This window comes from Artibeus jamaicensis, unplaced genomic scaffold, assembly GCF_021234435.1.
Source record: "Artibeus jamaicensis isolate MK-2021 breed Jamaican fruit bat unplaced genomic scaffold, CSHL_Jam_final contig_387, whole genome shotgun sequence".
Lineage (NCBI taxonomy): Eukaryota > Metazoa > Chordata > Mammalia > Chiroptera > Phyllostomidae > Artibeus > Artibeus jamaicensis.
This window is the reverse complement of record NW_026521812.1, coordinates 40,117,788-40,132,327: the sequence shown is the minus strand read 5'-3', so window position 1 is coordinate 40,132,327 and position 14,540 is coordinate 40,117,788. Positions and strand designations below refer to the sequence as shown.

The 14,540-nt window shown below is 41.0% G+C and overlaps 1 protein-coding gene and 1 non-coding gene across 2 annotated transcripts; one reads left to right on the top strand and one right to left on the bottom strand.

Moving 5' to 3' along the window:
• Nucleotides 1-5,706: 5,706 nt before the first annotated feature.
• Nucleotides 5,707-7,394, bottom strand: GJB7 (gap junction protein beta 7). The gene is made up of 2 exons (XM_037144056.2): nt 7,338-7,394; nt 5,707-6,499 (listed from the first exon to the last, which is right to left on the bottom strand). Exon 2 carries the CDS (start codon nt 6,470-6,472, stop codon nt 5,804-5,806), a length of 669 nt encoding a protein of 222 aa, XP_036999951.2. The 5' UTR covers nt 6,473-6,499; nt 7,338-7,394; the 3' UTR covers nt 5,707-5,803.
• Nucleotides 7,395-10,582: 3,188 nt separating this feature from the next.
• LOC119048437 (small nucleolar RNA SNORA41) lies at nt 10,583-10,716 on the top strand. Its single transcript, XR_005082339.2, has one exon. It is a non-coding gene; the product is annotated as a small nucleolar RNA SNORA41 (small nucleolar RNA).
• Nucleotides 10,717-14,540: the final 3,824 nt, after the last annotated feature.

Sequence of the window (14,540 nt, the reverse complement as noted above, 5' to 3'; positions counted from 1 at the left end):
CCCATGGCTATTCTATAACTACCTATCTGTACTTCTTAGTCTCTCACCTCTTAACTCATTCTGCACACACTCCTCCCATCTGGCAACCATCAAAATGCTCTCTATATCCATGAATCTGTCTCTGGTTCTTGTTTGCCTAGTTTGTTTTTAGATTCAGTTGTTTATAGGTATGTATTAATTGCCATTTTATTGTTCAGAGTTTTAATCTTTTTCTTAAATAAGTCCCTTTAACATTTCATATAATAATGCTTTAGTGATAATGAACTCCTTTAGTTTTTTCTTGTCCAAAAAGCTCTTTTTCTGCCCTTCGATTCTAAATGATAGCTTTGTTGGGTACAGCAATCTTAGTTGTAGGTCTCTGCTTTTCATGACTTTGTTTCTTGCCAATCCCTTCTTGCCTGCCTGCAGTGTATGTGTAATCAGCTAACAGCCTTATAGGGACTCCCCTGTAGGTAAATAACTGCTTTTCTCTTGCTGCTTTTAGATTCTCTCTTTTTAACTTTTTGGCATTTTAATTGTGTCTTGGAGTGGGCCTTTTTGCATCCATCTCTGGGACTCTGTGCTTTCTGGACTTGCATATCTCTTTTCTTCAAGGTAAAGAAGTTTTCTTTCATTATGTCTTCAAGTAGATTTTCAGTTTCTTGCTGTTCTCTTTCTGGCATCCCTATGATGTGAAAAGTCCCAGAGGCTGCTTATACTATCCTCTTTTGGGGGGGGGGGGGGGGGGATTCTTTTTTCTTCTTGTTCTGATTGGTTGGTTTTTGCTTCCTCATGTTCCAAATAATTGGTTTGGTTATCAGCTTCATCCACTCTACTGTTGATTCCCTGTAAATTGTTTTTTATTTCAATTAGTATATCCTTGGTTTTTTATTGGATCTTTTTAATTCTGTTGAGGTTTCTACTAAGTTCCTTGAGCATCCTTATGACCAGTGTTTTAAACTATGCATCTGATAGATTGCTTATCTCCATTTCATTTAGTTCTTTCTCTGAAGCTTTGCTCTGTTCTTTCATTTGAACCATGTTTCTTTGTCCCCTTGTTTTAGCAGCCTCCCTGTGTTTATTTCTATGTGTTAGGTAGAGCTGCTACATCTCCCTGTCTTGGTAGCATGGCCTAATGTAGTAGGTGTCTTGTAAAGTCCAGTGGCACAGTCTCTCCTGTCACCCAAGCTGGGTACTCAAGGTGTGCTCTTTGTATGGGTTGAGTACACTCTGCTCTTGTAGTTGAGCCTTGATTGCTGTTAGTAGGTCAGTGGGTGGGATTTTCCAGGGCCAGTCAGCTGCAAGGACTGGCTGTGACCACTGAGCCAGCCTCCATGCTCTGTGGAGGATCAGCTGTGCGGGGGCAGGCTGGTGGTGTTCCGATGTGGTCTATGGCTGTTCACTGGGTGCATGGGCTCTGGGGTTTCCCAGATGGTGCAGGCCAAGGTCAGCCCCACCTGTTTTGCCAGGGGCCACACTGCCATTGGCTATAAAGCAATCTGAGATGGCTGCTACTTGTGATGGGTGTGGAGATTCCCAAGCAAAGCCAAGCTGTGAATCTAGGGTGGCTGCTACTAATGTCAGGCCTGGGATCACTTAGCAAGAGGTACACGGGTGAGGGGCTCACTGAGGCCAACTTGTTGCTTGTTTGAGAAGATTTGGGAAGTTGTGGAGCATGACCCAAGACCAGCCATTCATATGAAAAAATCTCTGTTAACAGCTTGTGTGGGCTTGTAAGTTGTATGGGACAGAGTCTCAGGGGATCTCCAGGGTAGGGCAAACAGTGTTAGCCAGGTTGATGGAGTCTCAGATATGGTCCCCACCTGCTGGCTCTGTGGCTCTGTGGCTTGAGGTGGGAGGGTTTAGAAAAGGGACAATGACCTTTGTTCACCTTTCTGTCTGGGAGAAAGCTGTCCCCCAGCTCTTGCCTTGGTGCCAGACACTCCAGTTCCTCCCTGTGTGCCACTGGTGCCTTTCAAGCTGCGACCCCAGTGCTGTAGCCTGAGAGTGAGTCTTCAAGTTTGTGTGTGGGTTTTTTAAGAGGAACTGCTTTCGCCTTTAGCCGTTTCTTCCACAGACTAAATCCCTGCTGGGTTTTTCAGCCAGAAGTTGAGGGCACTTACCTTTCTGGCACTAGAACCCTAGGTTGGGGAGCCTGGTTTGGGGTTGGGACTTCTCACACCCAAGATATCTCTCTATTTTTCCCCACCACGTGTGGATGTGGGACTAGCCCATTCCATGTTTCTGCCCCTCCTACCAGGTTGAATGGAGGTGGTTTCTTTAATTCTGTAGTTGGACTTCTATTCACCTCGGTTTCTGACACTCGTGAGTGATGGCGGTTCTGTAATTTAGTTGTAATTTTGATGTGGTTGTGCAAGGAAGCAAGCTGTGATTACCTATGCCACCATCTTGACTGGAAGTCTAATAGATCATACATGTGTTGTAGTATTGTAAAAGGTAATGTTCATGATATCAGAATAGCAGAGTTGTTCATTAGACACCCTGACAGAGGAATCATGATAGGTGTGTGGAAAATTCTCCAATGTCCAAAAACTGCCCATATCTTCCACACCTGGAGGAAGATTTACTTTGGAAAAAAGACCCAATTTTATATTAAAGTGCTTCTGGAAGGCTTCTTTCCCAACACCTTCGTTGGGCTTTTTTCATACCGTTCAACTGAATGCTGGCATTTTTTGCCTCCGTGTGCTCCCCCACTGCTGCTTTCTTTTCTCACTGACTTTCTACAGAGCTGTGAACCCTTTCTTGTGGTTTATACAGTATTAAACATGCAAAGACAATGAAATGTAACTTAGAACTCAACTGGCATCACTAGTTAAGGAAACTGTTACATGCATGTGATGGGATATGTGCTAGAAAAAGAAGAGGAGGTGCTTTGGGCTTTTTAATAGCTTTATTTTCTTTATTAAATTTTTAAAAACAAAAGTAACATGTAAAACAATGAACAGATTTATAAAGAAAAAGTTCATCTTTCCCTCTCTTACTGCAATCAATCTCTAGACCCTTCCACATCTTCCTGATTTACACAGACATTCTATACATACTTTCTTGTAAAAGTATGCTCAATGCCGAAAAAGGAAAAGCTCAGTATGAGAGAAGTGTCCTGTGTCTTTTTTCTACTATACAAGAAAGAGACTTATGAAGACTGATTTTATTAGGACTCAGTTGCAACACAGAAACTCAATTTAAACCAGCTGGAGCAAGGACGTAACTGAACTACAGAAAGGGTGGGCATGGGGCCAGGGTCAGAACACACAACTGAGGAATTCAAACATTCTCAGGTCTCTGCCTTTTCCCCTCCCCTCTCATCGTTGCAGTCTGTCTGTCTGATGGACGTGGGCTTAATTTCCTCTGGAAAACAGGACCATAGTCACTTGCAGTCCTAGGCACTCTTTTATACTTGAAAAAGATTTTCCTGCAATTCCAATGAGAAGAAATTGTGGCCAGGGACAAAGTCTGCAACCAGAAAAGTTTGGGGAGGTGAGTGCCAAGGGGTCAAAAATAAGTGAAAATCGGAGATGAATGAAATTAGGAAGACGTCTGTTTAGTGAGTGGGGCGGCCTAATGTAGTGAGAAAGTTTAAGGAAGACCAATGGTTTGGTTTTGGTTTTGGCTTTTTGTTGTTGTTGTTAACTGTGCTTTTCTAGATAAACATTCCTGAAAAAAGTGATTACCTGTTGGGATCTTACTTTCTTCATCTCTGAGGTTACTCTGCTTTCTGAGCTCCAGAAAGATGTAAGGTCAAGTGAGACAACTGCGTGAATGCAGGATGCAGGTGTAAGGTGCTGCACCCCATCTTCACGTCCATGCTCCTTAGTGAAAGTGGAAATTTTCTTGAGAATCATGCATCTCTAAAGGTGCATAGCATAGTGTCCGACTTCACTCAATGATGGTTCAATAACTATTAATGTATTGATAAGAAACAAGATGGCAAAACTTAACTGCCAACTTTGAAATACTTTGGTTTTTCACTGATGACAAGACAGCCTCCAGAAAGTTCTTACAGAAAACTCTTTTGTAAATTAAGCTTATAGGGGGAAATATTCCCCTTTCTATCTAAGCAACTTCATTTACAGCCCTCGCTCCCATTCCCTTTCAGTCTTCACTCTGTGCAAAGTGGAGAAGCCGGGAATGTACATATCCATCTGATTTTTGCTTGAGCCGGGCCCATCGTCACCACTAATGAGGAGAAGCTGAGCTTTCCAAGAATGTCTTTGGCAGCAAACCCATCCAGACTGAAAAATTCTCTTGTCTACATTCCAGTTCTGTGCACTAAAATCCTACTTTCTAGATTTCATGTCATAATCATGGCTTCAAAAACGTTACACCTCTTTACCTATCACTGTCAAAAAAAAGATAATTTAAGTCCTTCATTAAGTCCTTAAAGGACTTCAAGTCCTTCAATGGTTACCTACATTTGTGAAAGCAAGAGGTTTTTGTGTAAAATGGTAAAGTGTGGGTGTAAGGTTAGAAGTCCAGCAGTGATCTGGGCACTGAAGGAAAGGAAAAAAATGCAGTTAATTGTCCTCCCTGTTGTCAAGGACACAGTCTTGAGGGCAGATTATGAGCCCTGTTTGTGACACGGTGTGTAGGCTACATAACACAGATGACCTTTGTTATGCATGAACTGCAGTGAAACCCTGTTCTGAACTTGTCAGAACAAGTTTCTCAGAATCATTGTATTCAGTGCAGCCAAGCAGTGCTATCAGTAACAGCCAAATGACACGGCAAAACTACTTCAGTTTTGTTCTAGAGAAAGGTACATAGGTTGGAATATTAAGTCCAAAGAGTTATTTTCAGAAAGAAAGTAACAGTATAGTACACAACTACCTAGTTTAGAGGTAGGGGGGATGTACTAGTAAGTTAAAGGAAACTGGCATATTGTGCAATACGTTGTGAATTCCTGATTATAAAACAGTCCAATAATACAGAAATTTACAAAGTACTGTAAAGTTCCGTGGTTAAAGAGAAGCATTAAATGGGCATATTCTCTTTCTGGATTCTCCCCCACTCCCTATCAATGTGCTTTTTATCTGTGGAGCTTGCCCTCCATCGTGATGTGAGTGACCCTCTCAGATATCTGTTTGTTCATGCTTCAGGGGGGTATCCCCCAGTGACAATGCGTTTAACTTGGAGACCACTAAATGATGGCTCTTTTTTCCCTCCCCCCCGCACCCACTAATATCCAGGGACACTAACTGCAGAGTCACGGACTCTGTGGTCTTTCCCCCAGGCTGGGTCTCCTCGCTGGATATGCATCTGTGTGTCCTCGATTAGCTGCCACCCCACCCTCACCATAGTCTTTCCTCGCAAAGTTTGGGTAGGGCTGTGTGAGTGGAGCCCTGGCTGCCACCCTGGAAAGACAGCCAGTGCCTCAGTGGCAGCTGGGAAGCCATCACGTTTGTCAGAAATGTCACTTCATATTTTCCACTTGACAGAGCCAAGCACCTAGGAAGATGCTGTTGGATTTCTTCAGATTAGTTGGCAATTACCTATTCAAGCATAGTTCATGTACCCACATGAGCCTGCCACAGAACGAGGAGACCTCTGGTGTACATGACTGAGCACATACTGAAACATTTTTAAATTCCTCCCAAATTACACTAAAGCTGACACCTTCTGTCTTCCAACCCAGCCTAGTAGATCTTGCTTAGGCAGGTGCAGGTTTTCTTTGTTTAACCTTCTTGTGTGTTACAAGGAAGCCGTGTTTCACTTGGCTGGGCTGATGGTGGAGGCTGAATGGTGGTTCTGGAGTGGCAGAGGGGCCCCTGTCTCACCACGCTCAACCAGTCTAAGGTGGGTGCCCTCACACACTGAGGACTTGAGTTTTAGAGTACTTTTGGAGAGAACACTTCAGAAGGCACTTGAGAACCAAAAAGCTCACTTCAGTGAAATTCAACACAGTGCACAGGCATGAGGTAATCACCATGAAGAGGATGAAGATGGTTTTCTCAGTGGGTTTGGACGTGAAGCAGTTCACAGTGTTCGGACAGGGCTTCAAATCACACGTCATAAAGTAAGGAACACTAAAGCCATCATACAGCTTGTAAAATAAAACCAGGAAGCCAATTTCAAAACTGATTTTAACAATGAGGCTGATTAGGTAGGTGTACCACAGGCCCCCATCCATTGTACCTAGGCTAACATATAGTTTCTTTCTGTACCCTTTCTCCCCACCCTCATGATAGGCTACATGTAGAACAACCAGCAGTGAAGGCATGGAGACCATGATCAGTTGTAAGGCCCAAAGTCTGACCTGGGAGATGGGGAAGAAGTAGTCAAAACACACATTTTCACAACCAGGCTGTCTAATGTTGCATTCGAACTCCTCCTGCTCATCTTTCCACACATGCTTTGCTGCTACCATGTAAACCAGCAAGCGGAAGATGAACACAACAGCCAGCCAAATCCGCCCAATCCCAGTTGAGTGTTCATTCACTCCACTTAGGAGGTCTCTGAGGAACATCCAACCCATGGCTTAGGCTCAAAAGAAGGCAAGATTCTGCAAAAGGAAACAATTTCATCATGATTCCACTATTTCTATTCCATTGACCCTGATGTCTACTGTCTTACTTGATTATAGGGTTATGGGAGCTATGTGAAGATTTCTGCATGATTACCACCCTGGATGTGGACGGCTCTCTAAGAATCCCATAGGACACAGGTGGCAAACACAAAGCCTGTGGGCCGAACCCAGCTCTTCACCTTGTTTCATCTGGCCCAGCACCTTGTTTCTACCTGGTGGCAGCGCGGAGATCGTTTCCCCTAGTTAAGGAGTAGTTATGTTTATACGGTTCGAGAGTAATTCCTAAAATCACATTCAGCCCTTTGAAGGCAACCGTGAGGCTACTGCAGTCCCCAGTGAAAATGAGTTTGACACCCCTGCCATAGGACGTGCTCACTTGCATACGAGGAGATGCTACAACTGTCCACAGATGTAATTGATCCCATGCCCAGTTTAATTGGGAATTTGGTTGCTCATCTCCCACACACTAACCCACTTTCAAACAAAGCCTTTTAGTTTATTGCTTCCCTGAAAGAGTGAATGGGTTCTATTGCTGATCTAGAAAGCATTGGATATAAATCTCACGGTTACCGTGGTACCTGGAGGTATCTCTCACATGCCAGCCTCCTGAAGTCAGAGTCTCTACTCACTTTAAGTTGTCAATGTCCCTCCCCCATCCTTCAAGGTTATTCCCTACCTCCTTCCATGCTAGTGTCCCATATTAGCAGCCAAACTTGCTTACAATTTGATAGTGAAAAGTGAAGTTCTACAATATCAACTTTCTCAAGCTGCGCTCCTTCATCCCTCCAGACCTACTTACATCGATACCCATTACCTTTTTTATCGAGTTTGGAGGGAGAGGTCAGTCTCTTCTTGCATCAAAATGATCATTCCAGCTTTACATCCCCTTCTTGATCTGTCCATATTCCTTGTCTAGTTAAGTGTCATCACCAGTACCCAAGCTCCCAGCTCAGAAATCTCATATTTACTCCTCTCATGACCCTTTTGTAATTGCTCACCAAGTTCTTCTGATTCCTCCTAATCTCTCAAATTTATCTTGAAGTTACTGCTGAAATCTTTATCATCTATACAGACCTCCCCTATGCGGTACAGCTGATGAGACTTCTATTTTTAATCTCATCATCTCTTCCCTTATCCTCCTTACACATTCTCGATTCTGCTTAATTCTCTGCTGCTTCTCTCCATCTCTTGCTTTCTTTCCCTGAAAAAGCTGATAAAAACCTGGGGAGCCTTCTGTTTCATTTCAGTGACATCATCTTTCTGGCACACTCTGCTTCTGTCTTGTTTATAATTGAACTTTGTGGGCTGGGCCCTAGATTTTGTCAGTTGGGCCAAGTGTGTGATTTCCACTCTCTGTTTAGTGCTTTTGAGCAGGGTGCCAATCCAATTTCCATTATTTTATTTTTGCTTAAAGGTCCAAGAAATTTATTAGGGAAAATGCCTGTGAAAGGAAACAGGAAGGAAGCCAGGAGAAGCTCGGGAAACTATCAGACTGTGATGCAAGTCTGACCCCAGGGAAGGAAGAAAAGAAGTCTAGGTAGAAGTGACAAACGGTGGTGCAGTTTTTTTTAAACCACAGTCCATCTTCAACACTATTGCACAGGTGTACAGCACAGCAGCCAGCCAATCACACACCTAACAAAGTAGTTTCACTCTTTTAAAACAGTTTCTCAACGGTGGCACTATTGCCATTTTGGGCTGGGTAATTCTTGCTGCTGTCCTGTGCACTGTAGGGTGTTGAGCAGCATCCCTGGCCACTACCAGCCACATACTTGTATCATCACCTCCCACCCCCGTTTGTGACAACCAACAGTGTTTCCAGACATTTCTAAATGTACCCTGGAGAAATAAGACCAAATCTCTCCAGTTGAAAACTGCTTAAGCAGAAGATGTGGTTGGAGCTTCAGGTCTGCCATTAATATACTTTGTGATGTCTCAGGTGAAAACCTTGCCATTTCAGGTCTCATTTCCTATTACAGAAATAATTGCCTTTTACTTCATAGGCTCAGTGAAAAGAGTATCATGGAAATGGCTGTGGGGGGAACTAAGGGGTTAGGAAAATTGGGATACTGTTCTAGCAGGACACCTGTTGGAGCACATCACATTGTTTCTTCCTGAGGGAACAGTGTGTGGCAAGCCCTGAGGAGATGGATGAAGGTTAAGAGCTATTTTTAGAGAAAACAAAGATACATGTACACAATGCTCTCTATTCAGTAGGAAATAAATACTCCAATGTCCTTGGTTTCAGAACACAAACAAAATTGTATTAAATAAAAAGAATTCTCAAATCCACCTGAAAGGTTAATGTCTCCATGAATTACTAAAATGAAGCCCCAAAGATTATGAAAGAATAAAAGGTGTTATGTTTCCCTACAATGTGTGTCATTGGACATCTGTTCATGTTACACAGGCAGGTATTCATGTGATGTTACAGAACATTTTGAAGTGCTCTGCTGGGCATTTTAGAGAGGGAGGAAGGTAAAGTAGATACAGACTGTTCTGCTAAAAGAAAAGTGGTTTTAAAAGGGGGAGGTATTTAAACAGAATCCAAAGACTGATATCATCCACTGTGTCAGGATTACGAATTTCATTTGACTGATAAATGTTCCACCTATTTTGAAATTCTCTGCTGATGGAGAGGCAGTGGTCTTCCTCGGGGTGGGAGTGTTCTAATGTTAGTTCACTTTTAACAGCTGGTTTAGCATAGTGGTTGAGCCTCAGCACAGCATTGAACTTGGGTTCAAGTCTAAGTTTATCTGTGATAATAGTGCCTATCTCATGGAGCTCAAAACAAGAGTCTTGACACATGGTAGGTGCTCAATAAGTATTATTATTATTATTATTATTACTTGTCATGAAAACCTTCTTGATTTCAAAGTGAAGTCTGTAAAGCCTTTCTAAATCCAAGTTAAATATATATTTTTTCTCTAGCTCTGTTCCTGTGAAGGTGGAAAATAGGAATCTATTTAGTAACCCTTTAAGAATTTGAAAGCAGTGAAGTTATTAGCTTAAAATTTATATATATGTATATATATATATTTTAAAGATTTTTAAACTTATTTTTAGGGACAGGAAGAGAGGGAGAAAGAGAAGGAGAAAAACATCCACATGTAAGAGAAACTTTGACTACTTGTTTCTCGCACACTACCGACTAGGGACCTGGCCTGCCACCCAGGCCTGTGCCCTGACCATGAATCAAACTGGTGACCTGGAGGTTTGTAGACTGGTACTCAACCCACTGACCTACACCAACCAGGGCTATATTGTTTTATATGTTAATAATTTGGGTTGTCACCTTATTTTAATAAGAATCTTTAATTTATTCCTTTTATTAAATCACTAAGGTTTACTCCCAATTTTCAAAGAGTTTCTACTTACCAATTCTAATGAAGCAAGTTGGATTTTTCTCCTTTCAATTAAGAGGTAGCAATTAACTGCACAGGAATTCAATCTGGAAAAGTTGATTAATCAATACTTTTAGAAAGTAAGTATTCAATATTTTCAATATCAGGAGTAATTTTGGAAAGTTGTAAAGTTCTGCCAAACATTTGACCTAATTAAAAGTGGAAATGCCAGGAAGGTGCTGGGACAGCCAGATTTCCACATGCGAAGGAATACAGTTGGGTTCCTACTGCATATCATTTAAAAAATTAACTCAAAATGGACTGATAAGAGCTAATACCATAAAACTTTTAGAAGAACGCATAGTGGTAAATCTTTATGATTTTGGAGTTGGTCATGGATTCTTAGATATGACACCAAAAACATGAGCAACAAAAGGAAAATAACAAATTGAACTTCATCAAAATTAAAGACTTCCGTTCGTCACAGAATGTTATCAGGAAAGTAAAAATAGCAACTTACAAAATGAGAAAAAATATTTGTAAGTCATATTGGTAAGGTCTTAATATTCAGAATATATATATATAAACTCTTAAAACTTAACAACAAAAGACAACTCAAAAAATGAGCACAAACTTGAGCCAATATCTCCCCAAAGAAGATATACAAATGGCCAATTCACACATGGAAAGATTTCTGTTTTAAAAATATTTTAATTTCCACAGCTCCTGGTCTGCAGCTGCCCTGATGGTGGCAGTTATGGCACTCCTCTGTGGGAAAGGAACTGTTGTTACGCAGTTAAACACCTTTCTCAGCAAAGTAGAAAGTGGGCATGTGTGTGACAGACGCAGGAAAAAAATAAAATAAAAATATTTTTATTGATTATACTGTTACAGTTGTCCCATTTCCCTCTCTTTATTCCCCTCTGCCCTGCACACCCCTCCACCCACATTCCCACCCCCTTAGTTTATGTCCACGGACTCGCATGGAAAGATTTCAGTGTCATTAGTCATTAGGGAAGTGTAAATCAAAACTACAATGAAATACTACTTCACACTTACTAGGATGAGTACAATTTTTAAAAAGTAAACTAACAAGTGTTGGCAAGAATGTTAGAGAAAGTGGACACCGTTGTACAAAGCTGGTGGGAATGTAAAGTGGTGCAGTCACTGTGAAAAACTGCGGCATTTTCTCAAAAATTTAAACATGAAATTACCATATGACCCAGGAATTCCTCTTTTAGATATACTTACTCCCCCCCCAAAAAAAATTAAAATGATGACTCAAAGATATATTTGAATGCCAGTGTTCATTACAGCATTATTTTCAATAAGCAAAAGGTAGTAACAACTCAAGTTATATCAACAGATGAATGGAAAAACAAAAGAATTAAGTTAGAAAAAGGAAGTTCTGCTTTGGCTGGTGTAGCTCAATGGATTGAGTGTGGGCCTGTGAAGCAAAGGGTCACCAGTTCAATTCCCAGTCAGGGCACATGCCTGGGTTGCAGGGCAGGTCCCCAGTAGGGAACACATGAGAAGCAACCACACATTGATGTTTCTCCCATTCTTTCTCCTTTCCTTCCTGTCTCTCTAAAAATAAATAAGTAAAATATTTTTTTAAAGAGAAGGAAGTTCTGCTACATGCTACAGCAAGGATGAACCTTGAAGGCATTATGGTAAGTGAAATAAATATTATGAGATTCCACTTATATGAAGCATCTAGAAAATTTGTAGAGATAGAAAATAGGCGTTACCAGGGAGGGACTGGAAGGAATTAAAAATGGGGAGTTATTGCTTAATAGTTAGAGTTTCTATTTAAGATTGAAAAAGTTTTAAAAATAGTAATTTGTGGGAACATAAAATAGTTGCAGTGCTAAATTTTATATTTTTACCTATATATATCATATTTTTTTTTACAAAAAAACAGTTCCCCTAAAATATAGGTGAATGGAAGCCTCTTTAGAATTCAAGGGAACAATAGTAGTTCAAATAATCTGAATGTTTCTGGAGAGCTATTTGTATAGGGAATGGAAATAGGGACAAAAAGAGGAATAACAAAATATTAATAATGCTTATCTTATATGATTTTATTCATGATTTCCTGTGTTGCCAATAATTGTCTTTTTACAAAAAAGAACATACAAAATAAACTGAAGAAAATAAGCTTAATAAAAACAAAACACTAAGAAATCAGAGTTATCACTCTTTTATGCATGTATGTTTTTGTAACAGTTGAGCGAGTCTTTATAGAATAAACATGTACAAGTCAATCCTATTAATATATTTCTGGAAGGTTACCATGTAGGAAAATCATGTGCTGAACCATTTTCAATCTGTCTTGTCTCTATGTACATGTCAACGACTCCCCAAATTATATGTTTCCCATCCAGACCACCCATCTCTGAGCTCCAGTTGCCTCCTGCTCGTCTGTAGGATGCCATCTCATAAACTGCAAATGTTCAGAAGTGAACTCTTGCTATTGCTTACTTCCTTTTTCACCTCCCCCTAAAACACTGTCCCTCCTCAGTGTCCCCCACCTCAGCAAACCATACCACCCTCCATCCAAGTGTCAAAAGCAGAAACACAAAAGTTGTCCTTCACCTCCTCTCTGTCCTGAACTCCACATCCAATCTATATTCAAGTCCAAAGTTTCTACCTTCAAAATATACAGCTTCTCAGTTTTTGTTCATCTGCCCTGGCCACCGCCCTGATCCAAGCCTCCCTCATCCATTGTCTTGGATCTGTCTCCCCTTTTCTCATCTTAGCCTCTTCCGAATCATTCTCCATTCCATAACCAGATTAACATTTAAAATGAAAGTTATATTGTCTCATTTCTCTGCTTAAAACCCTAACAGGGCTTCCCATTGCATTTAAGATAGAAAAAAAGGGCCAAATGCTTCCCTGGATGACAAAGCCCTGCACAGTGGTGCCCTTGCCTGTCTGCCCCACCTCACTGTGCACATGCCCAGGGTGCTGAATTCCAGGCATACTCCTTTTCTCTCACTCCCTTCTTTAGCCCTGACCTCCACTTTGTTTCTGCCACCTGTGGTGCTCTCATTCCTTCGCCTGAATTAGAGAGGCGTTCCCTGACCCTACAGATCTAAATTTGGTCTTCTTTGTTTACAATATTGGCCTTTTTTCCTTCATGCCTCTTATAACTTACAATCACATACTTAACTTATGTGATCAATATCTGTTTATGAGAGAGGAGATTAGTGTTGCCAGATGGAGCTAATGAAAACGTAGAATATCCAGTTAAATTCGTATTTTAGATAAACAATAAATATAATTTTAGTATAAGTATGCCATCCAATATTTGGAATACTTATACAAAACAAGTATTCATTGTTTACCAGAAATTAAATTTAACTGGGCAATCTACATATATTTTATCTGGCAACCTAAGCAAGTACCTTGATTGTCCATATTGCACACTCAGTGCCTAAATAACAGTGCAAAATTCAGAAATGAATGGGAACAAGCCTCTCTAGATCTTAGAAACTTCCCCAGAAACACTTGGGACTCTCAGCCTTGCCTCTCCTTGTATCCAGCCCCTCTATCTCGACCTGCACTGTGTCACTCCATTCTCCATTAAACTCAGCATTCCCATTCTGAGGCCCCCACTTCCTTAACTCCTAGCTGGACTTAAGGTCTGGGCCATCCTGCTCCATCTCTGCAAGAAAAGCAAGTGGAAGATGTCCCCAACATCTTGTTCACCAACGCCCACTTAGGTCAAGTGATTCATCCTCCCCACTCCACCTACCCATGTCTCCCATCTCAAGCCCACAAGTGGTTCTCATCCCCAAGCACTTGCTTGCACTGCTCCTTCCTCTTTTCTGCCCTACCTCCTCTTCATAGCCCTCCAAGTTGTGACTTTCCTCTCTTCAGATTCTGTAGCCCCTGAGCCTTAGCACATATTTTTGCATTTGATGATCTAACATCTTAACTAATCATATATAGATTGTTTCTCCACCTTATATATTGCTTGGAGTTGGAGACCATGTTTTCTACTTGTTTTGTGTCCTCCAAAGTGCTTAGCATAAAGTAGCTGTTTAGTAAATATCTATTAGTTACATTTAGCCTAAAAAATAGCAAATATGAATCTCAGGTGAAATGTGCAGTCTCAACTTCTGTGGGTTTTACTATAGAATAAATTGTTCATGTGGTCTTTAAGGGGCTTTATTCTTCCCATTGACCATACTGAGAGATTTGGCTTAAAAAATGAGAAGGGAAAGTAATTTTCATTTCACTTGGCTGTCATATCTAATATTAATATTGACAGAAAATATCCATTCATTTCTATTTACTCAAATTATTCAAATGTTGAACTTACAGCAACAGTTTTCATTACTGACATCAGTGTTGATTCAACCATTTAATAATTGGATTAAAAATTCCAAATAGCCCTGGCTGGTGTGGCTCAGTGGATTGAGCGCGGGCCTGCGAACCAGACAATCGCGGTTCGATTCCCAGTCAGGACACATGCCTGGGTTGCATGCTGGTTCTCTGCAGGCCAGTTCCCAGCAGGGGACACATGAAAGGCAACCATACATTGATGTTTCTCTCTCTCTCTCCTTCCCTTCCCCTCTAAAGATAAATAAAATCTCAAAAAAAATTTTCAAATAAATTTGGAAAACCACAATTCAGTTCACTGCCTGTTTTGTAAATAAAGGGGT

Excerpts from the sequence above, each read along its gene's own strand:
- GJB7 (XM_037144056.2), bottom strand. The coding sequence starts at position 6,472 with ATGGGTTGGATGTTCCTCAGAGACCTCCTAAGTGGAGTGAATGAACAC.